The sequence below is a fragment of the Anguilla rostrata genome, chromosome 3 (genome assembly GCF_018555375.3).
Source record: "Anguilla rostrata isolate EN2019 chromosome 3, ASM1855537v3, whole genome shotgun sequence".
NCBI classification, from domain to species: domain Eukaryota; kingdom Metazoa; phylum Chordata; class Actinopteri; order Anguilliformes; family Anguillidae; genus Anguilla; species Anguilla rostrata.
Window position 1 is genome coordinate 43731352 of NC_057935.1, and position 27528 is coordinate 43758879.

At 44.1% G+C, this 27528-nt stretch overlaps 2 protein-coding genes across 5 annotated transcripts; both read right to left on the reverse strand.

Annotated features, from left to right (window-relative positions):
• Positions 1-314: 314 nt before the first annotated feature.
• On the reverse strand, positions 315-17175 carry pknox1.1 (pbx/knotted 1 homeobox 1.1). 2 transcript variants are annotated; one of them, XM_064327776.1, is made up of 11 exons: positions 17086-17175; positions 13744-13852; positions 8480-8613; positions 7242-7413; positions 6505-6675; positions 5768-5882; positions 5237-5334; positions 4141-4269; positions 3751-3827; positions 3198-3361; positions 315-2665 (listed from the first exon to the last, which is right to left on the reverse strand). In XM_064327776.1, the coding sequence occupies exons 2-11, from the start codon at positions 13792-13794 to the stop codon at positions 2472-2474; spliced, it is 1305 nt and encodes a 434-aa protein (XP_064183846.1). In that variant the 5' UTR covers positions 13795-13852; positions 17086-17175; the 3' UTR covers positions 315-2471. The 2 variants fall into 2 exon arrangements, with proteins under 2 accessions (XP_064183846.1, XP_064183845.1); XM_064327775.1 differs by lacking the exon at positions 17086-17175 and having other exon boundaries at positions 13744-15001.
• An 839-nt stretch (positions 17176-18014) lies between these two features.
• Positions 18015-27435, reverse strand: ndufv3 (NADH:ubiquinone oxidoreductase subunit V3). Of its 3 annotated transcripts, none has more exons than XM_064327778.1 (5): positions 27286-27435; positions 26617-26740; positions 26005-26116; positions 21185-23302; positions 18015-18336 (listed from the first exon to the last, which is right to left on the reverse strand). In XM_064327778.1, exons 2-5 carry the CDS (start codon positions 26659-26661, stop codon positions 18149-18151), a joined length of 2463 nt encoding a protein of 820 aa, XP_064183848.1. In that variant the 5' UTR covers positions 26662-26740; positions 27286-27435; the 3' UTR covers positions 18015-18148. The 3 variants fall into 3 exon arrangements, with proteins under 3 accessions (XP_064183848.1, XP_064183849.1, XP_064183847.1); XM_064327779.1 differs by having other exon boundaries at positions 26011-26116; positions 27189-27344; XM_064327777.1 differs by having other exon boundaries at positions 27189-27344.
• Between the last annotated feature and the right edge of the window lie 93 nt (positions 27436-27528).

Below are 27528 nucleotides of genomic sequence, written 5' to 3' on the forward strand. Positions count from 1 at the left end.
CACATTAGATTATTAATGCAGTTCACACAGTGCCTGTCAGCCATTTTGTATCCCCCACACGTGACTAGTTACTGAAGCGGTGTGGTAAGGGCTGAATCAGAAATGAACGTTTCTGCAGATGTTGCTTATTCTGAATATTTAGAATTGATAAGGAAAAACATTCTTGCGAAATTGCCAATTCCAAATTCATGAGAACAAAAAAGTACAGTAATTCCTAAAGGCAATTCTTCACTCAAAGTCTAGAACAAGTCACCATGGTGACTAGGTTAATGTGCCCCTTCTAAGGACAAGTACAAAAAGAACCATTCAGAGACTGAGGTTAGGCAAGAGTTTATTCCAAAATATAAAGCTCTAAGGCAGAAACAGTTAGCAAGTGAGCGGAGGGGGAGGAGGAATGAGCAGCTCGAGAGAGACAAGGAGCAGGAGCACCGGTGCAGTGCACCCAGCCTCAGGATCACCATTTCATTCATCTTCACTTTTATGTGTCGTTATCATTTTTCAAATGGCACAAAAATAAAACTCACAAGACAAGAAAAATGACCCAAATTCATGCAGTGAATTATTTGTACAAATCATTTTATGAGTGGTTTTCGTTCTCCCCTCCTCAAAAAAAAAAAAAAAAAAAAACACCTCACAGATCATGCACACTCACAGAGCACCTGTGTGTCTGTGTGTGTATATGTGTGTGTTGAGGTAAGATTGTGAACACACACTGAGGCTGTAACTGCATAAACATCCGTCAGCTTTGCAAGTGTGGCTGTTTTTTTAATATCACAAAGGTGCGGGTGTCCTTAACAGCTGATAAAACCCTAACAGGGCCTTGAAGAGGGTGGCTGCTCTCCACCCATTCCTCCTTCTCCTCGGTTTGTTCTATCTATCATTGTTTTTACTAGTTATTTACTGTTATGTGTACATAAAAGATATCGCGTGCAATAAAACCCCTCCATTTCTGCCACACGAGGCAGTTTATCTTTTTGTGCCTGTGGTGCAACCGCTCACACAGTGAACAGTTTGCTCCGAACGGCTTTTGGGTACATTTCATCCCGCCTGACAAACGTTACAAAGTACACAGTGTGTTGGGAGCCATTCTCAGGGAGAGTGACAGGATAATGGGGGTAGGTCTCCTTCGGGGTTTTCAAAACCGCAGCCCTAAGCCGGCCACTCCGCACAACAAGACGCGCGAGTCAGCTGAGCTAAAGACCAAGGTTCCCCAGTTAATGGGAACTAATCACGCTCTCCATTGCTTCTCCCGGGGTGATGTCACATCCTGTAGCAGATGTTCACGCGACGCAGCGTCCCTGAACTCTGAGCTCCTTAAGGGCGCGAGCACAAATTCAACTGGCTGCTGGTAAAATAAAACCATGTGATCAGTTCCTTGCCAAGTTCACCACCGCAATCACTGCAGCAAAAAAACCGGGGCGCTTAGGCGTCACTATGGAGACCAACCCAACATGCCCAGAATCAGTGACCTGGGATCAGTGACCTGGTCCACAAAGGTCACCCGGCACATCCAGTCCATTACCACTAAGCGTACAAAACGCACCAAACGGACCGCAGTTTCACTTCCTTTCAAGGTTGCCCTTTTCCGTGCTGAAATCAGCTTTCCTGTGCTTTTAGGCTACGTTTACAACAACAACAAAAAAGTAAGGCAATTTTTTTTTGCTCACATTAAAACCAATTTTACTCATGGACATTTTTAACATTTCGATCCATTGCGATTAATTTTTTTTTGTGTGTTCGTATAAAAAACCAAAAAAATTCACGTGGCCCTGAGAAAACAGGGCAGCTATCTTAATTATGAATCTATACATAAATATTCCTTACAAAAAAAAGAAAAAGAAAAAACACCACAAAACAAAGACCCGTCATTTCTCAGGTTTTCATTATAAAAAATAAGGTATCTTCCTGTTAATCTCATGGGCACATTTGAGCCCTCCTCTGTGTGTGAGCACTGCTATTCAAACACAGGCATGCCAGCAGAAGGACAGACTGCATAAGTAAGAGTTTGCACCCCCAAACAAAAGGGTGAAAAATGTGATCGACGTTTACTTAACTCACCGACCTTAAAAACTTGCTCAAGGGTGCGCTTAACACTTTCGAAGCTTTACCGTATGATACAAAAAAAGTGCACTCTCCTACAGCTACGCTTGTAAAACGGGGTTTTGAAATGAAACTCCTGACGCACAGCACAGCGCCCTCTTTGTGCACGTGCCAACCACAACGGGGCGCTTCCAGCTGTCCTACGGTTGTGCTCTCTGCATTGTTTGTGTGTGTGTGCGGGTGTATGCATGTGCACGTGTGTGTGCGCGCATGCGCGTGCAAGTGTGTGCTTTTTGTGTGTGTCTGCAGTGTATGGATTGTGTGGGTGAGTGAGCCAGCGATTGAGTACGTGTGTGTGTGCGTGAGACTGTGCACACGCATGTGCTTCAGTGCGTACTGTATGTGCCGACCGTGCGTCTCAGGTTCCAGTCCTACTGCAGTGAGTCACTGGTGTCCAGGCCCAGCTCGGCCATGTTAGAGGCGGACAGGTCCCCGTCATCCTCCTCCCCGCTGTCCCCCGACTCGTCCTCGCTGTGCCCTCCTATCATCACCTGCTGCACCGCCAGCGTCGCGCCGTCTGACGACAGCGTCTGCAGTCCGTCCATGCTCACCGTCACCATGGTGCCTGCGAGGAGTGGCCTGCGTTAAACTACCTCTCACTGTCAAAACAGACTGCAAACACAGTGTGAAAATGCCATTTGCCCTCCAAACACAGTGAATTAAACTACTATCGACACGCCACATACAGTGCCATTAAATGACCATTACCCACATTCTGCACATACAGTATGTTAAACTACCACTCACCCTGCACAGAGTAGGTTAAAATAGCATTTACACTTCACATTCAACTGCACTAAACTGCACTTCACCTTGAGAAAAAAAGCTTTCTGAACATATATATAATACAATGAAATACATTTTTCAATAACCTGGGTTTCACCCAGAGTGATGCATAGGATCTAAGCCCGTCCCCTACTCATGTGAGGGGAGATGGCCCCAGGTGGGACATGAACCCATAACCTGCCAGTACCCATGGCAACACATCTTCACCAATCCCCGGAGGCTACGTGGCCACGTGTGACCTGTCGCCGTCACCCAAGAAGATTTGACTTCCACTCGCTCGCCGCCCCCCCCACCCTTTCCCAGCATCGTACCGTCGGCCATGGTGACCTGTTGCTGGGGCACGCCCGAGGCGATGGAGTCGGGCCAGAAGCGCTGAAGAGGGCGGTTCTGTGGGGTCTTCTTCTTGGTTTTGGGCGTCTCTGCAGAGCTGGCATCCAGCATGGGCTGCAGGATCCGCCTCCGGGCGTTAATGAACCTGCATGGGGGGGAGGGAGGCAGCTCTCAACCTCACCTCACAGCACTCAGCGTGCGTGTGTGTGTGTAGGGGTGTATGTATGCATGTGTGTGTGTGTGTATGTGTGAGAATGTGTGCGTGCGTGCGTGCATGTGTGTGTGTGTGTGTGTGTGTATGTGTGAGTGTGTCTGTGTGAGTATGTGTGCATGCGTGCATGTGTGCATGCGTGTGCGAGTGTGTGAGTATGTGCGTGCGCGTGCGTGCGTGCGTGTGTGTTCCTGTGCCTGCATGAGTGTGTGTGAGTATATGTGTGTCTTCATGTGTGCGTATATATGTGTGTGTTTCTGCATCAGTGCGTGTGTATAAGTGACATGTGTGTGATCACGTGCACATGCTTGCGCGAGACTCACCAGTTGTTGACTTGTAGCAGGGTGAGGTTAGTCTGGGTAGCGAGCTGTTTCTTCTCATCCTCTGTAGGATAGGGGTGCTGTGGGAAACAGAGCATGCTCAGTGAGCTGACAGCGCAGCCGTTAGTCCCCATAAGCCTGTTACCTGTCCCTCCTCCACGCACAAGGTCAGGCTGCAGCACAGGAGCGCAATCCTGTTTGGAGTATCTTGTTTTTGATTTCCACTCCTCTGCCGCATGCCCCTCCCAAACATGCCATGCCCCACCCTCATTTGCTCCTCTCAATTTTCCCTTGCCCCTCCTACCCCCCTTTCTCCTAAAATCTGCTCCACTCCCTCTCCTTGCCCCTCTGCCTGGCCCTGCCCCCTTCCCTGCCCCTGCCCCGCTCCCTCACCCCGATGTGCTGGAACAGCCAGGAGCGCATGACGTTGGTGGCCTGTTTGGGCAGGACTCCGCGCTTGTTCTTGGACGAGCTGTCGTCATGGTTAAAGAAGCTCAGGTCCTGGCTCAGCTGCAGCTGGAGCTGCACAGGAACAGAACAGGTCCACGAGGAACATAAGAGGCCAATCAGAGAGAGAGATACAGAACACAGTGACAGACACAGAGAAAGAGAGGGAGAGAGAAGGGAGAATGTGCATCAGAGAGAGAGAGAGAGAGAGAGAGTAACCGACAACAGCTTGCATCGGATTCAAAACTTTGGATTTAGCTAGGTAGCTATTCTGCGACTCCCCCCCCCCCGCCCCCCCAGTGACTGCACGTTCTCCTGTCTGTTCTGGCCCCCGGTGGTGGAATAAACTTGCAGTCAGGATGGCAGAAATCCTCCCCATCTTACGACACAGACTGAAGACCCACCTCTTCAGACTACACCATGGCAGCCTTTACCCACTTCAACTACCCTCTTTCATTTTTGAATTTCCTTTTGGAATAGTGACGTTTTAGGAATAGCTGAGCAAAGACAAGTTAGCTGTGTAGTGTTATTTACAGTACTTTTGCTTACAATACTAATTGTTGGTTTGTTTGGCTAGCTCTACACTTATTGGGAAACATTCACGAAACGTGTACGATCACATTTGATCGTAAACTGCGTCTAAGAACTTTTCCAAGAACATTTCGACATTCATCATTTTCTTCTTATCTGTATTTGTTCATGGCTGTTTCCTTGTGCACATCACATGAACAGGATCGCACATGCACATAAAATTTACGAACAGCCAGCATTCATAATGTCATACGTCTGGGATGTGCACAAAAACAAAGGTCTGCACATGTGTCACAAATCTCACATTGCTTTTTGTAGGAACATTTTTAAGAATAATTTAATAAAAGTTTTGTAAATGAGGCCCATTGATTCCAAATGAGCCTGCGCCTTCATGGTGATATTCCTGACTAACACCTTCTCCACTTCCGTAGGTCGCTCTGGATACGAATGCCGGCCATGTACAGTAAATGTAATGTAAAGTGGTGTCTGTGTGCATGTGTGAGAGACCCACTTGTGTGTTCTGGATGCGTATCGTCCCGGGAGAGAGTGCCTGCGTCACTACCTGTCCCTGTGGAGTGACAACCGTGACAGGCTGGTACACAGTGCCACCTGGAAAACACAAACACAGACACACACACAAACACAGACACACACACACACACGCACATGCACACACGCACGCACACACGCACACACACGCACACACACACACGCACACACACACGCACACACACACGCGCGCACACACACACACACACACACACACACGCGCGCACACAAATGAACACATTCATACACACTGAATTAAACGTATCTGAATGAACACGATGCCTGAACAGTCAAAGACAGCCCATCAGGAGAATAAACAAGGCAGTTTCACCAACACACTTAGTGAAACAGACTAACAGAGCAGCAACAGACCTCGCTGCTCATTCATGAGTAAGGAAACTCTGAAGCATTTTCGGCTGTGGTAATGATCAGCCAGCGTTCTGCACAAACAGCAGGAGGGGGCGCCACCTGCACAGGCTCACAGACGACATACCTGCCACCACCTGGGTTGGGTTAACGGTCGTCAAGGTGACGTTCCCTTGCTGCAGAGCTGAGGCTGGCACCACAATCCCCTGGGGGCTGAACGTCCCTGTGAAAGAGGAAGAAGTCTGGAGAACACACACACACGCACACAAACACAAACACACACACACACACACACACACACACACAGTGAATACCAGCAGCTGCATGGTTATGTAGATACTGAGCATCCTGGTCTGTACAGGTAAAAAAAGCCTGAACAGCTGTGACTACAGGTGAGAAGGGATTGAGTGTTGCACAGGTAAATGTGGGTTGCGTAAGGACTGAGAGTATATTTGTGCTTGTACAGGTGAATGTGGGTTGAGTGTCTGTACAGGCAGTTGTGGGCAGAGTACCTGTGTCTGTACAGGTGAGAAAGGATTGAGTGTGTATCTGTGTTTGTACAGGTGAATGTGGGTTGAGTAGTTGTGACTGTACGGGGGGAAGGAGTCGAGTGTGTATCTGTGTTTGTGAATGTGGGTTGAGTGTTTGTACAGACGGTTGCGGGCGGAGTACCTGTGTCTGCACAGGTGAGAAAGGTTTGGAGTGTACTTGTGTTTGTACAGGTGGTTGTGGGTTGAGTGTTTGTACAGACGGTTGCGGGCGGAGTACCTGTGTCTGCACAGGTGAGAAAGGTTTGGACTGTACGTGTGTTTGTACAGGTGGTTGTGGGTTGAGTGTTTGTACAGACGGTTGCGGGCTGAGTACCTGTGTCTGCACAGGTGAGTAGGGGCTGCCAGGCTCTCCGCTGAGCAGGGTCTCGCTGTTCATCTTGGTCTTGAGGCAGGCGATGTAGCGGCTGCAGAAGTCCTTGCACAGGTCGCTCACCTTCTCCAGCTCCAGCAGGTGGATGCGCAGCACCTGGATGGCCTTCACCATCTGAGGAAGAACGCAGAAACACACAGAAGCGCAGATGCTATGCAGTCAGCTGCACATTCAGGTACTTAACTTAACGTGCACAGCTACTGCAAAGTCATGCAGCTTGTTTAAAGAGTCATGTGATGACATACCTTAAGAAATGCTTAGGATATCAATCATAAAAACCTAACTCAACAGGACAATATCACATTACTGCATTATGTTTAGCCATTGTTTAGTCTTGGAAGCCAGACAGGCAGATTGCGAGATCTCAAGACTCGTTAACATGAGATCTATAGGAGCAGCATTTACTGAGGCGATGACAGGCATACCAGGAACATCCTGAACTGCCGCCTTCATCTTAGACCTGCCTTCACTCAGTTGATGAGACTAGTTATAGTCTTGTTAACGTCCTGAAAAGTGGGCGGGTTTATTTCTGTGAGGTGTACTGCATTTGCCAGGCTTCCACCAGAGGTATTAGCCTGGCACGCAAGGCTAGCCCATCTTTAAATAAAATAAAAGCAGCGTGTAGTAGTTATATCAGCATTAGCGGCAGCGCTAGCGCACTGAAGCAGCCGGCTCCTCACCAGGTTGTCCAGTTCGGGGTCATCGCTGAAGAAGGCCTTGCCCTCTTTCTCCTGGCTGCGGACAAAGTTCTCGATGTCCACGTCGAAGCTGGCAGAGGTGACACAGTCCGAGCCCTGTGTGGACTGTTCACACTTCTCAAAGAGCAGCGCCAGGAGAGGGAACAGGGGGTGCCTGAGAACAAAACGGGCACATGCATACGCACACACACACACACACGCGCGCATGCACAAGCACCCGCACCCACACACACACACACACACGCACCCACACACAGTTATTCAGGGCCCAAAAAATTTCATTTTCCTGACTGGCTAAGTCAGTCCCCTGACCTAAATCCAAATGAACATGCGTTTGACTTGCTGACGGCAAGACTGAAAGCAAACATCCTCGAAACAAACAGGAGCTGAAGATGGCTGCAGAACAAGCCTAGCAGAGCACCACCAGAGACGATACCCAGCATCTGGTGATGTTCATGGGTCACAGACTTCAGGCAGTCATCAAATGCAAAGGACGTGCTACCAAATACTAAATATGATGACTATATTTCAGATAATGTTAATTTGTCCAATGACTTACAGTCCTCTAAAATGGGGGGGGGGGGGGCTATACATAAAAAAGGCTGTAATTCCTACACAGATCACCTAATGTGGATGTAAATACCCTCAAATTAGAGCTTGCAATCAGCACTTCAACCTCATATTCATTGTTTCATTTAAAATCCAGTGTGCTGGAGTACAGAGCAAAAACAACTAAAACTGTGTCTCTGTCCAAATACATTCAAACCACACAGTATATATAAATGTGCGTGTTAATGTGGCGATTATTTGAATGTTTGCCAATTTGCTGCAGTATATTTTCCGATATTTAATTTCAATTAACTCAAACTCAACAAAATGTTGATAAAGAGGGACAAGGGTGCCCCCACATGGCATTTACCACACTGATACTCAAGCGATCACTAAAAACTCTTCAACCATTGTTAGTGAGATGAGGCAATGATGGGTCAGGTAGAACACTGGTTAACAGCTAGGCAGTCTGGAGAAGCACAGACTGGAGGCTTTGATCAGCAAGGAGTGGGTTACTGCAGCACCCAAAATAATTTGAACAGAAGTGTTAAATGTAGAGAGAAAACACATAAAAAGACCAGTGTATTCAAGCCAAAAAAAAGAATTCCAGCTGAGCAGGAGGGAGAGAGAGAAACAGCCCACACAGGAAGGACAGGGAGGGAGGAGTGTACCTGTAGATCACCTCCTTGTCGGCATCCATAGGTGTCCGCGAATCAGGAGGAGGAGGGCTGCTGGCGCCCGCTGCAGTCCCTTCCGGAAACCTCAGGTCTGGATTGCTGTCCGTCTGCTGCTCCACGACTTGCATCTGCGGGAGGGAGGGAGGAAGGGATGGAAGGAAGGATGTGGGGTGAGTGAGGAGGAGGGCGAAGGCGTTTTACGCTGAGTGACGCCCCCCAGCACCCACCTCCTCCTGACTGCCAGTGTGACTGAGTCTGCTACCTGCCTCTAGGCTTGGGAGAGCAAACACTGCGCCTCTTTCATCCGCGGCCGGCCAGGAATGAGTGAACGGACGAGGACCTCGGGTTCGACCCACTCGACTCCGATGGCGAGCAGATATAATACCCGCCCCTGGGGGGCGGGCAAGGGTCAGAGGGTTAACAATACCCTCTTCACATGCCTTCCATTCCAAGAGGAAAATTTCACAGGCTTTAAGAAATATTTTTTTAAATGAATAAAAGAGAAACAACAACTACTTCATGCAGTCGGAGACGCCTTCCAGAACCTACCCCCACCACAGTCAACACATGACTTGCTCCCTGCTCCCGATGGCCTAGCTTGGCTAGGTGTCTGATGCATGCCTTGGTGAGGATTTACGTTCTTCCTGGACAGATTATAGTATTGGTAGTATGTCATGGATGTACCAGTTTATGATTGTTTCATAGTGCTAGAAGAACTTCTCACAGGACATCACAGGAAGTGACAGGAAGAGACACTCCTTTTCCTTAAGGAGTGGGAGCAGATTAAAAATTTCACACCACTTTCCTTTGTCAGAAAGCAGAATTGAGGCTTTCATGTAAATTACACCATTTACATCCTTTCACACAAGGTTTCGCACCCTGGGTGAGAATGGTGCCAACAGACAGCCAGGATTGTAAAACAAACCCGCAATGCTTTCTTTGTCATTTGGTTTTTAAGCAACAATATGGCATTGGTTACTGAAGGTCAACCAAGTTTCCCAAATGCGGAACTTCTTAAAACAGAATTTTTAATACAAGCTCTTTCATGCAAATTAGCAACTTTTCTTGTCTAATCAATGACTCCCTCCTTCTCTCTCTATTGTGAAGACCTCTATTCCTTTCATTCTCTCTCCTTCTCTCAGTGATGGTTGTTTGGACCATGTGACCGAAGCACATGTGATTGTGCAACAATGGCATTGATTGAGAGCAGAAGCGTTAAAAATACTTTTTTGTGAGAACTGGAAAATATCTGGTTAGTCATGGCCCTATCTGCTCATCCTTGATGGCAGAAGGTTAACACTAGAGTGGCCAACTGTCACATAGATCAGCATTGTGAATTTAATTATTTCAGTGTTTATACTAGGTTTCCATCCAGCCATAACTTTTTGAACAGCAATACAACATAATGCTGATGTTGTTATAATTTGAAAATTACACTTAGAAAACTAGATAGACTGGTTTTTCTGGTTTTTTCCACACCTCAAAGACTCCCCATAGATGTCAAAAGCACCGCTATTGCACATTCGTACCTAATTGTGATTCGTTCTCTCTCCTCCAGGAGCCGCATAATGACCGCATACTAGATGCGTTAGCAAATTGAGACAATGATTGTGATATCGAAACTTAAGTTTCTAATAATCAGAACGTATATACACACATATGTAAATTAAATTAGTCATGTTTAGTACCCTGTCACATATCCTTTGCATGCAATGACTGCTTGAAGTCTGTGACCCATATCACCAGATGCCAAGTATCTTCTCTGGTGATGCTGTGACAGGTCTGTACCACAGCCATCTTCAGCTCCTGCTTGTTTTGGGGGCTGGTTGCCTCAAGTTTTCTCTTCAGCATAAGAAAGACATGTTTAATTGGATTCCGATAGAGTGAATGAATTGGCTGCTCAATAATTTTCCAGTTTTTGGCTTTGAAAAGCTACTTTGCTGCTTTACCAGTATGTCTGGAATCACTGTCTTGCTGTAGGATGAAGTTTGGAGGTATTTTCTTGAACTTGATAAGACACTTCTGTAGACTTCAGAATTCATTCTGTTGCTATCAGCAGTAACATCGTAAATGAAGACAAGTGAGGCAGTACCTGTGGCAGCTATGCATTCTAAAACCATAACACCCCCACTTCCATGTTTCAAATGTGAGTGGGTGCTTTGGTTTATGAGCAGTTCCTTTTGGCCTTCACATTTTGCACTTGCCATCACTCTGATACAAGTGAATCTTGGTCTCATCTGCCCACAAGACCTTTTTCCAGAACTGTGGACAGTAGTCACAGACACATCCACGCCTACCTCCTGAAGAGAGTTCCTGATCTGTTTGAGTTTGGGTGTGTTTCCTCATTAAGGTGAGAATGCTTCAACCATCCACTGTAGAAGTCTTCCTTAGCCTACCAGGTCCTTTGTGTTTACTGAGCTCACCATTGCTCTCTTCTTAATGATGTCCCAAACAGTTGGCGTTGGTAATCCTAAGTTTTGGCCTGTGTATCCGACTGTTTTTTTTTACATTATTGTTTTTCTGCCTCATAATGACTTCCTTGACTTTCATTGGCACAACTCTCATTGACAAACATCAATAAGAGACTCCAAAGGCAATCAAAAGTCTTGAATCAAGACTAGATATTGAATGCTCTATTACGCCTGCACTAAGCAAACACCTGACTAATCAGAAACTGTGAATCAGAAATGGGGGGAAATGTATAACAAGTGCTGTCATTTCTACATGGTAAATGCAAAAAAATACCCTTTAATAAAAGCTGAGAATGTGCACTTTAACCACATGTGAATTGTTTGACTACAAATAAAAAAATGGTACAGAACCAAGCTCTCCCTTTGCATCTTCACGCTTCAGACGCTCTGTCTGACCGCAAAGCTTACCTCTTTAGTCAATCCTTTCGTTAAAGATGCCTAGGAAGGGTAAATCAGCACCAAAGAGCTATTATGTGAGCTTAGCTAACGGTGCTGCTGCTCTGTGCTTTGTTGAACTGTCTGTTCAAATGGCAAATGGACTTACATAGCGCTTTTATCCAAAGCGCTTTACAACTGATGCCTCTCATTCACGCGCACACTCACACACCAATGGTGAAAGGCTGCCATGCAAGGTACCAATCAGCTCGTTGGGAGCAATTAGGGGTTAGGTGTCTTGCTCAGGGACACTTCGACACGCCCAGGGCGGGGGATTGAACCGACAACCCTCCGACTGCCAGACAACCGCTCTTACCTCCTGAGCTATGCCGCCCCAGGATCAGTCTCTCTGTTCAGGATCACTCTCATGGTTGTGTATACCCCCTTTCTTCACATCTATTAGATATGCTGACATGACACAGCACACTGGGGCCTTTTCATATTACTCAGGCCTCTACATACGCAGCAATTAATCCCTTAAGTGTATTGTGCCAAATCCTCTTCTCCATTTCCTCACTGGAGGCTTCTGCCCTTTACCCCACACTGAGTTTGCAGACCACACCAGCCTCGTCCCTCTCCTGGTTCAAGGCCATGCCAAGATGCAACCTGGAGGGCTTGATGCATCACACATGCCTCTGAACTGCATATTATTACACATCCATCTGTTGGACTGCCTGTTTTACCTGCTAGTTTAACTACCTCTGACAGTAACCTGCCTAACTTACTTCATTGTTTGCTCTGTTAAATCCCGCAAATTACATTTCTGTTACCTTTTATTCTAGCTTACCTATTACATCATGCTGGCCAGCAGAGGATGGGCTTCACCTCTATAGCTGGGTTTTTAGTGAGATATGTTCCCATTGGGGACTTTCTTGTTTCCACAGTTTGAGCGTTTCTTTTTTTTTTTACACTGGGGATTTTTGTTTGTTTGTTTTTACCACAATTGCTCGCTTTTCGGGGGTTCAGGCCTGTTTTTTGACCGATTTTCTTTTGTATGGCCACTGTAATGCATCTCTGTGGCAGTGCAATACAAACAAAACTGAATTGAACTGAGCATATTTGTAAATAACTGCATTTTCTGTTACAAGCCAGAACAGAACATAGCCTAGCTGTTGATCAACAGCTATTCCCAACAAAACCATGATGCCTATTCACTCAGGACACTGCAAGCAAACTCTGAAAGTTTGGCATCAAGTTTTGTATAATCATGCATGTAAAGTGAACATTCAGGACAGTGCAACCAGTAACACTGAGTTTACATGCTCAACATAATTACTCTTATTGTGGCTTACTGGTTTACACAAGGTGCACCTGTTTTTTAACTGCCTATTTTAATGCACTCAGCCTTTGGTGCCGTTTGCCCAAAGAAGGACACATTTTATCCCCTTTGCTTTTCCTGCGAGAACACTTCATGCTCTTACCCTAATTGGTTTTGCATTTCAAAATGACCAAATTCCAAAATCCAACCACACCATTTATTTTCTTCATTATAGAACATTTTTATTCATTACGAGAACTAAGTTTCATTACACCCTTACCCTAATCCGGGTTCATATCTCCAAACCCAATCATCTCACTGTCTTATTCCAACGATTCCATGTAAGATTTACTTTGAAAAGGGAGCCATCTATTTAACCAAAACAGCCACCCATCTAGGTTTGTTTTGGTAAGGCATTTGCCTGTGTATAGACTGCTGCAGAGGGCGGCAGCACAACTTTGGAAACATTTTTTCTGAAGATAGATTGCGTGTTAAAATCTCTCAAACTGCTAAAAGTGTACAATAAATACGAGTAGCATTTCAAGAAGCTGTCTGCCAGTCAACTTTATTGTTGATCCATAGCATTTGAAGCTACCTGTGGTTTGTTGGGGGCTGGGCATTGGTCGTTATCGCTTTGTGCGCTAGACGGATGGAGAGCTGATGGCCCATACGTGAGAACAAAAGGATGCAGACACTGTTTAATTTGTCTTTGGAGGAGCATGTCCCGAAAAAAAGCCTGGTGCTACTGCTAATGTTACACACGCACACACGCACACGCACACACACACCAGCGTTTTAATGTGAGGTATATTTTCTAATACCCCACTGGAAATTTTTGAAAGTTACTGATCTTTGTAATTATAGTAATTACTGATATGGTCCGTTTTTCGTTGGAACCAAGACCAACTCAAGCATGTGGCAGCTCATTAGTTTCCAGTGTTGTCATCCATGCTAGAATGTTGTTTTGCCCGCCATCCCTTCATAGCAGTCACTGAAAACTGAAAACTATGGATAGGCCATGAAGGCAAACTGCCTATCGCCCTCTACTGGCTGCAGTGTGAAAATGTTCCCCTTGAAAAATAGACACAACCAACCTGCTCTCCCTCCTGGTACTCCTCAATGGTCACCGACTGAGCTTCCATCATGGTTACTGCAAATTCTGAGGGTGCTGAAGCATTATAGAGTTGGGAGACAGCGCCAATCCTGTAAAGAGACATTTACACACAGACACATGCACACATTCACACACATTCATGTTTACATGCAGGTGGACGAACACAGACAAATGTGCAAGTCTGAATAAATACTGCTCTCCACTGAAGTGTTTACAAGTACAGGATTATTTATTGCCGTTTTGAATGTAACACAGGATGGACTACGAGTGGGAGGGGGAAGGAGGTTGTGGCCACGTAACTGTGTAAGAACTTAGGAAACTCATAGCTAGAGTGTGCATCACTGCACTAATGTTCTAAATCAGTCTCTTGAAAAATTTGCCATCTGAAGACCTGGCTAGAATGACCAGCCTGCTGTTCAGGACCCCCCCAGCCTCCCCCTCTCTTTCTCGCTTGCCATTCTTATCCAAAACCTACTGCAGGCTACAATGACTATGTAATGCACAAGCATCTCGAAACATGCAAATTGTGATGCCACTATATAATGGATCTACATTCCTTCATCCATTTATTAACATACAAATATGCAGTAATTACAACGATCACAATATTACTAAGAACGTAGAAACTTGATCAGAAAGTCTACAGAAATGTCATGTATACGTGAGCTGCAAAAGGGGAAGTTTTCATTTTACTAGGACACTTTCAGATTCCTAAATTTGCATTCCCTTTGTAGAGTGCATTCAAGGACAATATTAGAAGTAATGAAAAGTTAAAACCACTCCATCCAGTAATAACATATGTTTATCAGCGATTGATTTATTTAATATAATGACAGGCTCTCAAATACACAACTTCACAATGAAAGAGTCATATATTTATTACGATATCACAGTAGGGAGGGCAAAACGAAGCTTTAGAATGTCGCCAGCAGTGTATGCGCGTGAGCTTGACAATACATTTCTCACAGAAAAGGTCGTTTGTTACCTTTTTTTAGTTCATTACAGTGGTGATAGAAGTTACTAGAATTAAGTGGTACTGTGCTGTTAGCCTTTATTGATCGCTGTACAAGGTTAATGTGAAGTACCTAGCACAATCTGACAGTACTAACCCATAAAAATGTACTTTGAATGGTACTTGGTCAATCGAACGGTAAATGTGAAAAACATTCGATTATAGTCAGCGGCACCGAAATTTTCTGTCACACCCTCGATAAACAGCAAAAGTCCCAGTAGAAGACTGAATTAAATCTTTAAAAGTTATATATTTTATGAAAGCTTATCGATTCCGCTTGGCCGTAGTGAGTGAAACTAGGCAATCTGAGCATATAGTCGCTATGTAAATTACGTCAGAAGGATTCAGCCTTGTTGTTTGCTACCTAAACTTCACAGCACACTCAAATCCCTTAGCATGCTTGTAGTATGAATTGTCTACTTTCAAAATCCATTTAAACCATTCACAAATGACTTGGGACTTTGGAGTTATAAGTCGGGATGTATCAAGTGTCCAGTGAAAATACTGACCTGGCTCTCAGTCAGAATTCTGAGAGAACCAACTGCCATAAATGACCGCGTAAAATCAACTAGTAAGAGTTATTATGATGTCACTGGTTCAGAACCCCATAACCCCATCTATCGGTTTTCGGTGCCGTCGGAGTCCCGATCTTATCATTGATGGAATTTTGGGAAAGTGCGAGCTAAAAGGCCACAAAACAGCCAATATATCACATTAATATTCCATATATGTACGATCGCTGTTCACAATACGTTAATTTAAGGCTAAACTGGTATTTTAATCACAATACTTATGTTAATTTCCGGAAATAAATTTTTCGATTGTCCTCCCTAATCACAGTGGAGGAGGCAGAACGGCAAGCACACGTGAAAGCATCCGGCTCTGCAAGTTAGAGCCTAGGCGTAGTAAATATACTTTTTACACTTTTGAAAGGAAATCGGCCATTCAAGTGTAGTGTGTAACGTAACAAGCCAACTCCAGCTAGTTCTGTGATCAAATCGAAATGGATCCGTAACATCACAATTACATTAGCAAGGTAAAACCATGGGTAGTTAGGCATTTTGGGCGGCTAGGGTAACTTAACGTTACGTTGAAGCCAGTCCCAGTTAACGCAGACTCACCGATTTTATCAGAATGATTCATTCAGTCTAGTTGGCTACATATACTAAACTATAACTAATATCCGAACCCATATCATGTACCTAAAATTAGCCTCCTATTTTAGCCAACTAGCTTCTAACGTTAGCCAACTTAAAACTGCTGCGAAGTGGGCAGCTTTACAAAAATTTGGGTGGTCGAAGGAGGTTGTTAGCAGCAACACATAGAACAAATGTGCACCGTTCACTACCTAACTATATTTTTGTAAATACACTAGTTGTTTCTGACCCATTTCTTCATGCCTTGTTGTGGAAACACGCCCATGAAACCTTCAGAATCGCTAGTTCGCCAACGCTAGTCAACTAATTTACCTAACATTGATACCTATGGAGCGAAGCAAATACCGCGAACTGCATCTGGACACCCGTTCAGAATTGGAAATTTCAGTCAACGCATTGTTTTTATTTAAGCACGCTAGTTTTCTAAATGTTACTACGCAAACACGACACCCAACATTATTTTTCGATCAGCAGATTGCTTGGATCTCATCTAAGTTAACGGTCATAAGCAAATGGTTAGCTGGCCACTTAATTCGTTGCGCTGGGACCAAAATAAAATGCAAAGTAGCAAACTGCAAATATCCGCCATGTTTCTCTTCCGTCGCGCACTAACGTTACCACCAAATATACAATAAGCACAAAGTTGGCTAAGCTACACGATGACAGGCTAGAAGTCTACATCTTGCTAGTGAAAACAACACTAGCCTGCCAGTCAACTTTAAAATACAAAGCTGTAAAACCATGGTTTCCAGTTAGCTGGTCCGCTAAATGTATATATTTTTTTATTTTGAAAAATCACACTGTCCCTTTAATAGTAATAAAAAACCAGCCCACTCGAGTCTATCAATCAAGCTAAGGACAGCTGCCTATCCCTCCCCTCGCGCCTCAGCCGGAGAAGATAAAAAAAGAATCAGGGCCTTGCTTCTATTTCTCGTCCTTGATTTTCCAGAAATTTCCTTTAGCAAAAGCGCCGACATATTTTCCCTCCCCTCAGTACAAGGTTTCCAATCTTCAGTCGGCCTACAGATCCCGCAGTTTCCACCCCCCAAGTTACCCTACGCCGCTCCCTCGTTTGGCCGAGGGCATTTTTAGTGCAGCTCATATTGTTTGATTGATAGGGAACGGAAAAAGAAGATTTTGAGTGACAGCTTACCTGAGTGCCAATCTTCGTCACACTGACAAGCGGCTGCAGCAATCGGGACCCGCAGATGTCATGTTGCGTCATCGCGTATCGACACGCAGGGTTGCGATTGTGTAAATATTCATGAAAAGGGCGGAGATAATGACGTAAAAATGCTTTGTTCTCGCCCCCGGAGACTGCTGCATTGTATTTCTTTAGAACAGCGAACTCCCTCTGACTTCATCTGCCCTAAAATTCACACTGAATTTTCCTAAAATGAAACTATAATATTGGTCTAACACAAGTTCTCAATTTATGTGACACTTTAAACAGAATATCACAACTGAGAGATTAATAGGCTGCATATTAAAGACAAATTAACCAGACTTGTAGCAAGTTTGCATATAACCCTAATATACTTAACGCATATTACACTGGTAAATAAAATATCTGATTGTAAATGGCTAATGCTGAATAAGAAATTATTAATACCAACAAGATCAGTTTATGTAATATTACTGATGAATTTCTTGTGACAATAGTATTACAAATTCATGGAACCACCTGCCATAAATCTTTCTGATTTGCTCACACTGACAGTTCTTATTGGTCAAACTATTTTAAAGTTACGTAAGCTTTGAAGTGGGGCAGTGCATTGTCAAATTAATTTCTGCAGGCTACATCCAATGGCAAGTAAAATGACAGAGGTCCTGTAAGATTTTGTGAGCATATTGTATATCTCAAATTATGATGGTAAGATTGCCCCAAAATGTAAAGATACAAGAGCCTAATGCAGTCCAAAGACTAAATAAGACAAAAACGGACTGAGCACTGAAATATGTGTACATGTATAAACACATTCTAAAAGAGTAACAGAAGTGACACCGCCTAGAGTTTCTGCTGTGCCATCAATAAATTCTGAGATTGTCATTAGTAATGAAACCAAGACACACACACCAGTCTTAGCTTCAATGAAGTACTCTTGTATTTTATTATCAGAATTACGTTCGGAAATGCATGGATAAACAGGGACATTCATTAAAGGACACACAGACGAGGGTGGGGGTGTCTAGGTTTTGGCTCCAGGCTGGGGAACTCAATGCCGAGGGGAGGGGCGTCCAGAGGAGGGCTGGGGTAGCCTATATTTGGCCATCTCCACGTCCATGTCCACAAAGGTGTACATGTGATAGTGGTGGTGCTGTAGGTTCTTATAAGTGCTGTTGTCAAAGGGCTCAGGCTCTGGTTCTGGTTCTGGTTCTGGAGGGGCAGCAGCTGTGGCAGCTTCTGGCAGGAGGAAGAAAGAAAGAGGTTACCAACCTGCCCCTGGCACTCTCTCAGGAATATTTTCTAGAACTGCATGACTGGTACATTTAGAAGGTTACAAAGACTGACATCATGCACAGATTTTTAAAAAGTTAAATAAAACGAAAAGAAGTGTGTGTGGACCAAAATGAGTTTATAGTCTTAATTTAGTTTTTTTTCCAAGGCATCTGAAAAAGTTTTTAACATGACTGAGACTGGCTGCAGCCATTCAGTCTGCACAGTAGTTAAATTCAGGAAGACAATGTCAATTTTCACACCCAAAGGGGTGTATAATGGGGCGTTTCCTATAAAGGAAGAGCTTCTTCCTTTTCCCAGTGTCACAGCTGGGGGGTGTGAGAACAGGCCCAATAAAAGGGGCAAGATGCTAAATGAAATATATGACCAGATTAGAGGACATCATACAGCACAGCCTATCATACTGTAGTGAATTGCTATACTGTTTCAGAAACAAAGTTTGCAGTGTCGTGTGGATGAGAAACAGGCCTTTATGATAGAGAATTGACAACCAACAATCAATCTAACAAATATTGTTTTGTATAGCACAGTATGTCAACACAACTCAAGTAGGGCACAGATTTGGGTAATGGGAACAGATGTTGAACAAGATAATTAAATAGGTAACCTCTGTGCCTTCATTTAAAAACACTGCAATCACTTTTTTTGTTGAATTTGAAGTGCTGAAGAGCATTATGTCAGTATCCAAAAATAAACTGTAATTTGTATATACAGCATGTAATTTCTACACTAGCACTGGGCAATGGATGGATGTTCACTTCTGATTGACAGCCAACTAAGCAGACGCACAAATGACTGGTGAAAAACTAAATCACCATGTTCTTAAAACAAGAAACATCTCCAAAAATCCAAAATCTAATTCTGCTGTAGCGGGCTGCAGTGGAATAAGTGTTTTGTTGCTTTTTTTTTTTTTTTTTAGAATAAAATAACCCTCAAAACTCAATTCAAAATCTCAACTGAATAAAACAAGCTTCATATCATAGTATTTGGTTTCATTGGCTCTGTATGTATAACTTATTAATGATGATGTCAACGATTGCACAGGGTATTTAAAGACCAAAACTGTTAACACATTTTAAAGTTGTTCATAACCTGAACTGCTACAATATATTACCCGCCAGTAAGAAATAGGCAACAAAACAAAAAAAAGAAGAAGAAATCTGCAAGCTCGGCAAGTCACTCTGGATAGAGCAGTTAGTCTGGTGAATTAGTATCTGAGGGGGCAAGCAATACTTCAGCCCACTGTTCCACCAGATAGCTGCACTGTCACACGAGCCAAGGTCCTCTAAAGAATGATGAATGTCAAATTTTGTTTAACTTCTTTTTTTCTTGGAAGGACAGACAACCATACTTATTTGTAGAACTGTTAGAAAAACAAATGCCCTTTTTTGTTCATCCACAGGCCTTTGCATTCCACAAAGCAACCAGACAGAAAGACTAAAACCAAACCACTCTCTAGTGGTGGGGGGTGGAAAAGGTGCATATTCAGCATCATAATACATCCATAAAAATACTAAACATCAGTCACATCATGCATCATTCTCCCAACATACATACATACATGTGAGTCAGAGAGGAAATAAGGTTAAGAGATGGAGAGAACAGTGAAAATTTTCGTAAAACCAAAGACCATATCTACAGAGCTCATGAGTCATTCCCCAACAGCTTCTCATAAAACTGAGGTAGCAGATGGGTGAGTAGATTCATCCACTGGAGCTCCAAGCATCACTGTAACATTAACATTAACCATAACACATACAGTAAACCCCTACCAATACATAAAATATTTACATGTAAAGTTATCAAAAGCTTTAACAGTGTAACCTTAACATTTTTATTGCATAATCGGAACTGACTGAATTAACTTTTACGTCTACTTTGAATCCACAGAAATACCTTCAGCCTATACAAAGCATCTGCAACATTCACTGAAACAGATTTAACATTAACATTAGCTTTAGAAGTCACACATATTGATAATCAAAGTAAATAAATAAATAAAATCACAAATCACCAGATAAATGTAGCAGTAACAGAAGTATCTCAGTGAGCAGTTGTAAACAGATGATAGTGAAGGAGATAAAGAATGCACTTCAGACAACACCCTCAAAGCACAAGGAGAAATGTCTTCAGAAAAGAGAACAGGTCAGAAGATGAGTATGTTCAAGGGTTGAGAACATTTCAAGGTGAACCAGCCCACAGACCAGTGTTTATAGCTGCCCACGTCTGAGTGTGTGCGCGTGTGTTTGTGTGCAGGGGTGGTAACGGGTAAGCGAGGAAGAGGTCAAATCTCAAAAGGCATGCAGGTGTAATGGGGAAAAAGAAAATGACGCAAATGGGCCCTAAAGTCAAGTTCTAATGAATATTACTTATGAAGTAGCAAGTCAGTGCAAAGCAGGCATTGTACAGCAGATTAATGGATCATGCCGGTAGTACATACTGATACAAAACCTGCAAGCATCATGCAGTAAAAAACAAATGGAGGTCCCAATCAGGTGCTCAAGGGACTCTTGTCATATATAATATAAAGTTTCTTAGGGAAAGGTCTATATATATTGGTCTAAATCAACCAGCATGGAGCTTTTCAAAAGCGATAAAATGAAAATGAAGCTATGAGCAAAGCAAGGACTGCTTTGTTAGGTTGTATTTTTGGCCCTTACGCCTTAAACGATTAGGTACAATTACGTTAAACTATTCTGAAGGTGGATGTGTGCAAGGAATGGAAGATACGAAAGTAAAAGGTGAGTTTCTGTGGGCAGTGGGGAGAGAAGGGGTAAAGAGATGTGGTGTGTACCCTCAGGCGACTCCACAGCTTCAGCAGGAATCTCTGTAGGAAGCTCTTCTCCTGCAGCTTCAGCTAGTAAAGGAGCAGCATCAACCAGCTCCTCGGAGCTCACGGCATCTGAAGCCGCTACGGCTTCCGCAGCAGCAGCTTCCGCAACTTCTATGGTGGGTTCTGTTTCTACAGGGGTGGCTTCGGCAACAGCAATGTCGGCGACAGCTTCTGGTGAGGTAAGTTCTGCTGCAGAAACAACTTCGGTGGGAGCTTCTGGCATAGCTTCATCCACACTAAATTCTGGCTCGGTGGCAACAGCTTCCAGCTCGGCGGCAACGGCTTCCGGCTCGGCGGCAACGGCTTCCGGCTCGGCGGCAATGGCTTCCGGCTCGGCGGCAACGACTACTGGCTTGACAGCAGCATCTTCTAGGACTGCTTCAGGCACAGCTTCAACAACCGCATGAACAAGGGCAGGGTCAACCAGCTCTTCAGAGACTGCATCAGCAGGCGTATCCGCTTCAGGGGCGGTCGATAGCACAGGCGCAGGGTCAACTAGGTCCTCAGAACTCACTACAGAGGGGGCATCCAACTCAGCAGCATCAGCAGGAACGTCTGGCACACTGGCTTCTGAAGGAACGTCAATGGCTTCTGGGCTGCCTGCTAGTACGACTTCAGGAGTGTCGACATGGGGGACTTCAGAAACGGAGACTTCTGGTGCAGCTTCAGGCAGCACCTCCACGGCATCTGCTGGGCCAGCTTCTGGGGTGGCTGTAGAAGCCGGATCTGAAACCACTTCACCCTCGTCCCGTGGCCTGCTGGCCTGGTCCTCCAGCTCCACTGCTGCCAGGATCAGAGGTTCCTTCTCTGACTTAGTCGCTGTCTCCATATGGGCGTCAGCCATCAGCTTCGGTCCTGCCTTCTCATCCTCGGAATCTGAGTCAGAGTCTGAATCCGAGTCCGAGTCACTGGAGGAGGAAGAAGATGCTCCATCTGCAGGAGGTCCAGAACTGCTAGCAGAAGCTGTGACAATTGCTTCAGCCTCAGGGGCTTCTCCCAAAACCTCTTCCACTATGACTGGTTCAGCTGGAGGGGCATCAGCTGTGACAGCTTTTTCAACGACTGCTTCAGCTGCAGGAACTTCTGAAGCCACTACTTCAGCTACGACTGCTTCAGCTGCAGAGGCTTCTGCAGCAACCATTTCAGCTGCGACTCCATCAGCTGCAACTGCTTCTGTGACAACAGCTTCTGGTGCAACGGCTTCAGCTGAATGGGCTTCTGCAATTACTGCTTCTTCAACAACTGCTTCAGCTGTGGGGGCTTCTGCAATTACTGCTTCTTCAACGACTGCATCAGCTGCAGGGGCTTCAGCTGCAACAGTTTCGGCAATGACTGCTTCCGCTGCAGGGGCTTCTTCAGCAACTGCTTCAGCTGCAACACTTTCGGCAATGACTGCTTCCGCTGCAGGGGCTGCTTCAGCAACTGCTTCAGCTGCAGAAGCTTCTTCAGCAACTGCTTCAGCTGCAACACTTTCGGCAATGACTGCTTCCGCTGCAGGGGCTGCTTCAGCAACTGCTTCAGCTACAGGAGCTTCTTCAGCAACTGCTTCAGCTGCAACCCTTTCAGCAAATACTTCTTCCGCTGCAGGGGCTGCTTCAGCAACTGCTTCAGCTGCAGGGGCTTCAGCTGCAACACTTTCGGCTAGGACTGCTTCCGCTGCAGGGGCTGCTTCAGCAACTACTTCAGCTGCAACCATTTCATCTATGACTGCTTCTGATGAAGGGGCTGCTGTAACTGCTTCAGCTGCAGGGGCTTCTGTAGCAACTGTGGGGTCATCAGCTTTAACTGCTTCAGCTGCGGGAGCTTCTGCAATAACTGTTTCAGATACGACTGCTTCAGAGGGGGCGTGGTCCACTTGTGCTTGAGTATGGCTGGGCTCTTCCAGAGCAGTGGAAGCTGATTGTTCAAGCAGTGGTGGTGCTGCTGCTGCCGCCGCTGCTGCAGCAAGGGGGCTTGCACCTGGGTCAACATCAACTACAGCCTGCTCGGGAGAGAGGCCTGGGGTGCAAAGCTTAGTGGGAAAGGCCACTGTGGTCTTGTAGGCCAGCAGGGTGCCCCGCTCATCTGGGGCCTCTATAGCTGAGGAAAATGGCAAACAGGACAACAACAGGGTGAAATATATTTTGTATTAATCAGCATTGACGGGGGAGTGATAATTTGTCATGAGGTCATCCCCATGGTAACCATCCATGGCAGCAGGCAAAGCAACTCACCCAGTGGCTCCAACTCAAAATGGCTCCCTGCTTCCCCACCCCAACCCATCCAAAGAACTGAAAGAGGTCTCTCTGCAGGAACCTTGAGCTACTCTACTTTCAATACTGTGCTTTAATCATGAAATTAACAGGAATAATAGGCTCCACCAGGTCTACAAGGGGAGAAAATGTGCAGTGTATTTCACACATTTACATTTGACTGAAAAGTTCTGAATAACCAGTTCAACGAGAGGGTAAATTTAGTTTGCTTCAGGATACCAGTAAACCAGACTTATAAATGTATTATTTTTTCAAAATCCCATAGGCTTGTGAAAATGTACACAATATTATTATATTTGTATTAAAGATTCAGTGAATGAATGTATAATATATTATTTATTAATGCATGTTATTTTCACCTTGGATACGCAGTACAAAAAAATATGAATTGGCACATCAAATGCAGGTGTCAGCAGTAATGCACATAAATAAATTAAAATAATACTATGCTAATACTACCAACACTGCACAGAGCAATAGTATTTCTTTTTTTTTTTTTTACTTTTTTGCATATTGTTCCAGTGTGATACACAAATGTAATTACAACTTGGAAATCACTATATTTCACATCCTTCTTCCAGTGATGATACTTCTGTAACCTTCAACTAGGTTCCAGAATTTTCTCCAAAGTGACTTTTTTTGCATCCAACCTAGCAAGAATTCTGCTGCCTCTCCGGGTTTCTTGGTTCTTGCTTATGCTTATTTCATAGGACCTGCTCTCATAAGTTCAGGTGAAATTATGTTCTTCAAACTTAAGTGTGGATATGGCAACTTCAGAACAATGCTTCTTTTCCCTCCCTCAAAACCTGTGACTGTATACGGAGGACCAATACAATACTACAAAGCCCATCATTTGACTCGGTTGAAGCTTCTAAGCTGGAGGATGTAATGTCCCTCCTTTTACAAGTTTGGATCAATCCTCTTCCCTAGTTTTTAAAAAAACCCACTAGAATAAATGTCCATAAAGCAAAAACAGATCTGCCTCAATATTTCACAGAACGGAAAATGTTCTTCTCAACGTGACCTTCAAGTTCAGCATCAAATATACTGCCAAAGAATATGAGTCTATTTTTGTTTGATCACACAAACATGGACCTCAGTGCCATTGAGTAAGGCAAATGTGCAGAGCTGCCTGTTGTGGTTTCAGAAAAGTTTTTCAGGTCTTCTCACCTAATCAGGTCATACTTCCTTTAAGAACGTAGCAGTCTACATATGTTGGGTTTGATTCGGCTCCTGACTAAGTTTGCAGTGCCTTGGATCTTCTTCCTGGTTCTGCAATGATGCTTCCAGCAGCCTCTGGGTGATCTCTTGATAGTGAATGATGCAGACAGAAATTTGGCAGGCTCAGCGAATAAGTTTATATTCATAACCTGTGTAGGTCAATTACCATAAAATCTGCAGGGTACTCTTGATTTGTAACTGGTTCATCTGTTAGGGCTTCTGCAATAACTGTTTTGGATATGACTGCTTCAGCTGCGGGAGCTTCTGCAGTAACTGCTTCAGCTGTGGGAGTGTCTTCAGCAGCTTCTTCAGCTCCAACTCCAACAACTTCAGCAGCAATTTTGGTTTCTTTTGGGGATACCATTACCATGTCTGCAACAGAGGGGGTGTGGTCCACAAGTGTTTGGGCATGGATGGGCTCTTCCAGAGCAGTGAAAGCTGCTGGTTCAAATTTGGCAGGCTCAGATTCATGTGAATACTTCAATATTCATAACCTGTGTAGGTCAATTAACGCAATATTTGCAGGGTACTCCGATTTTGTTTAAAATGCAGAAGGCGGCAATGGATTACTTCTTTCCTCAAGTCTTCTAAATTTAAGTTTGAGCAGATGCAAGAGGCTTCTAGAATGTTTCAGATGCTTCCACTAGCTTTCAGAACCGGGGAATGCCATACTAGATACATTGATATGGGTTTTCTTATTAAATATTTTCTTATCTGTACATTTTTAAGACCCAAAACATGTTTACTCTTTGTTCTGTAGGTAGCATTAAAATTCTGATATTTGTTCATACAAATTTCACCATTATACCTGCTTGAACACTTGCATTGCTTTAGTTAAATAGTGTCTGGGTAAATTATCATTTTACTACACAGGGTTTGTCATAACACCAGAACCCATAACTGTTGTCCTGGTCACAGCAGTAATGAGCTCTTGTGATAATGTGCTTGGATTGTTCATAAAATTAAAACACACAAGATATCTCTACTGTATTTAGAAAATGGTTCAGCTTCAGCTAAAGCAAGTCTTAACAGGGTGGACTTTCCACCCATGTGGCATCGTTCACATATTCAAAACCAGTAAAAGGAGAGATCAGTTATTTGTAATGATTAGAATCCAACAGCCATTTTGCTGCATTCATGCCCTGCAATGGACAAGATAAATAATAACATATACAAGTATGCAGAAATACATTTTTTTAAAGCAAGCTTCAGTTTTTCAAACACTAATTTCTGTTGGTTTTAAAAACACGGGTTGGACCCTCTTACTAAACTAGAAATAAAGAAAAAGAAAAAAAAACACCTGCTTACACTTACTTGCAGCCTTGGCCTTTTTTACCGGCTTCTTGGGCTCATCAGCCTTGGTACAGAGGGCAGCGGCTGGGGCTCTCCTCAAAACGCCCCAGCTCTCCAGCTGCAGACACTGAAAAAATAAATAATAAATAATCGGTAACTACACCTGAAGGTCACACAACCAACGAGAACACTTCACACAGAAAGCAATATTCGCCAGACCTTGGCAACTTTCAGTGTGCTGTCAGTTTCTAGTTAGCCATCTAGGAAGGTAGCAATGAAATTACATCTAAGTTACTATCTAGAATGTAGCTTACAATCATGACACATCGTCAACAAAAACGTTAATCAGTTACTACAGTACTGCTTATGAAAATCACTATATTACGAAGGAATATCAGGTGGACAACAAGAGCCAGCTAAACGCTGATAAAGTTAGCAAACGCTAGACAAGGATACATCAGAGAGAATCTCTCTGGGTATGTAGTTTAACTCCGGGGTTAATTTGTCTTATGCCTTCTAAATACCAGTTACATCAAATTAAATTTGAAACACTGACAACACAAACGCACGCATTGTAAATATGACATAGCAGCTGTCACACAAAACAATTATTTTTTTTAGTATTACCTTGAGAGACCCGACTCGACCTATGCGGAGCAAGGAAGCCGCCATCTTTGTGCTGCTTATATTTTTGTCCACACAGAAACACTGACACTTGTACCTGCGACCACTGCGCAGACTCCCCCGTTAACTACAAAGAAAAGTTAAAATGGATCAAACCGACATTATAGTGGTAAACATTACACATATTTAAAATATGTTGTAAGGAGAGTTGCTAAACGATTAGTTGATATCCAATTGTAAAATGAGTTCCATTGTATCACATAAAATGACTGCTTGCACACAAATAGCAGTAGGCCTAGTATGTTTACTTAGAGCTAGTATGAAAAGATAGAGCTCTCTATTAATTCACCAGCGTCGTCACAAAAATTGTAAAGTATTTTTGTAGACGTTCAATTCTAATAAGCTACCAGCCAGCTAGCTGCGTGCTATAACTGGGGGAGCAAATGCTCGGCTCAAACTGCAGAACTTAATACTTAATTAAAACTTTTTCCTCCCAATTTTCAGACTGACTGCTCATTTGCATTTATGAAAGCGAGCGAACAGTATTGCCAATGCAGAATTATTACTACGTTAACCTGTCGCTTGAAGAGTAAAATTCACTTCGCCAGTGAATCCCCTGTTGGGCAGGGAATGCCCTTCCGCACAACAGACATGAGCTTCAATGTTATGTACCGTGCATCCAATGAACTATACAGTTCCGTGTGTATCGAAAGCATTAGCATAATCCTTCTTCTTTGACAGCTCACAACCATTTCAACCTGCATGGAAGGTGGATTACCGCCATCTACTGTGGTGGAGTGTGGAGCAGATTATGTCCAGGATCCTAGTGTTGCAGTGATGACGTTTCTAATAGTAATTGCGCAACGGCCCTATAGACCCTTCTTGAACCGTACCCCTCACCGAAAACGTCTTCAA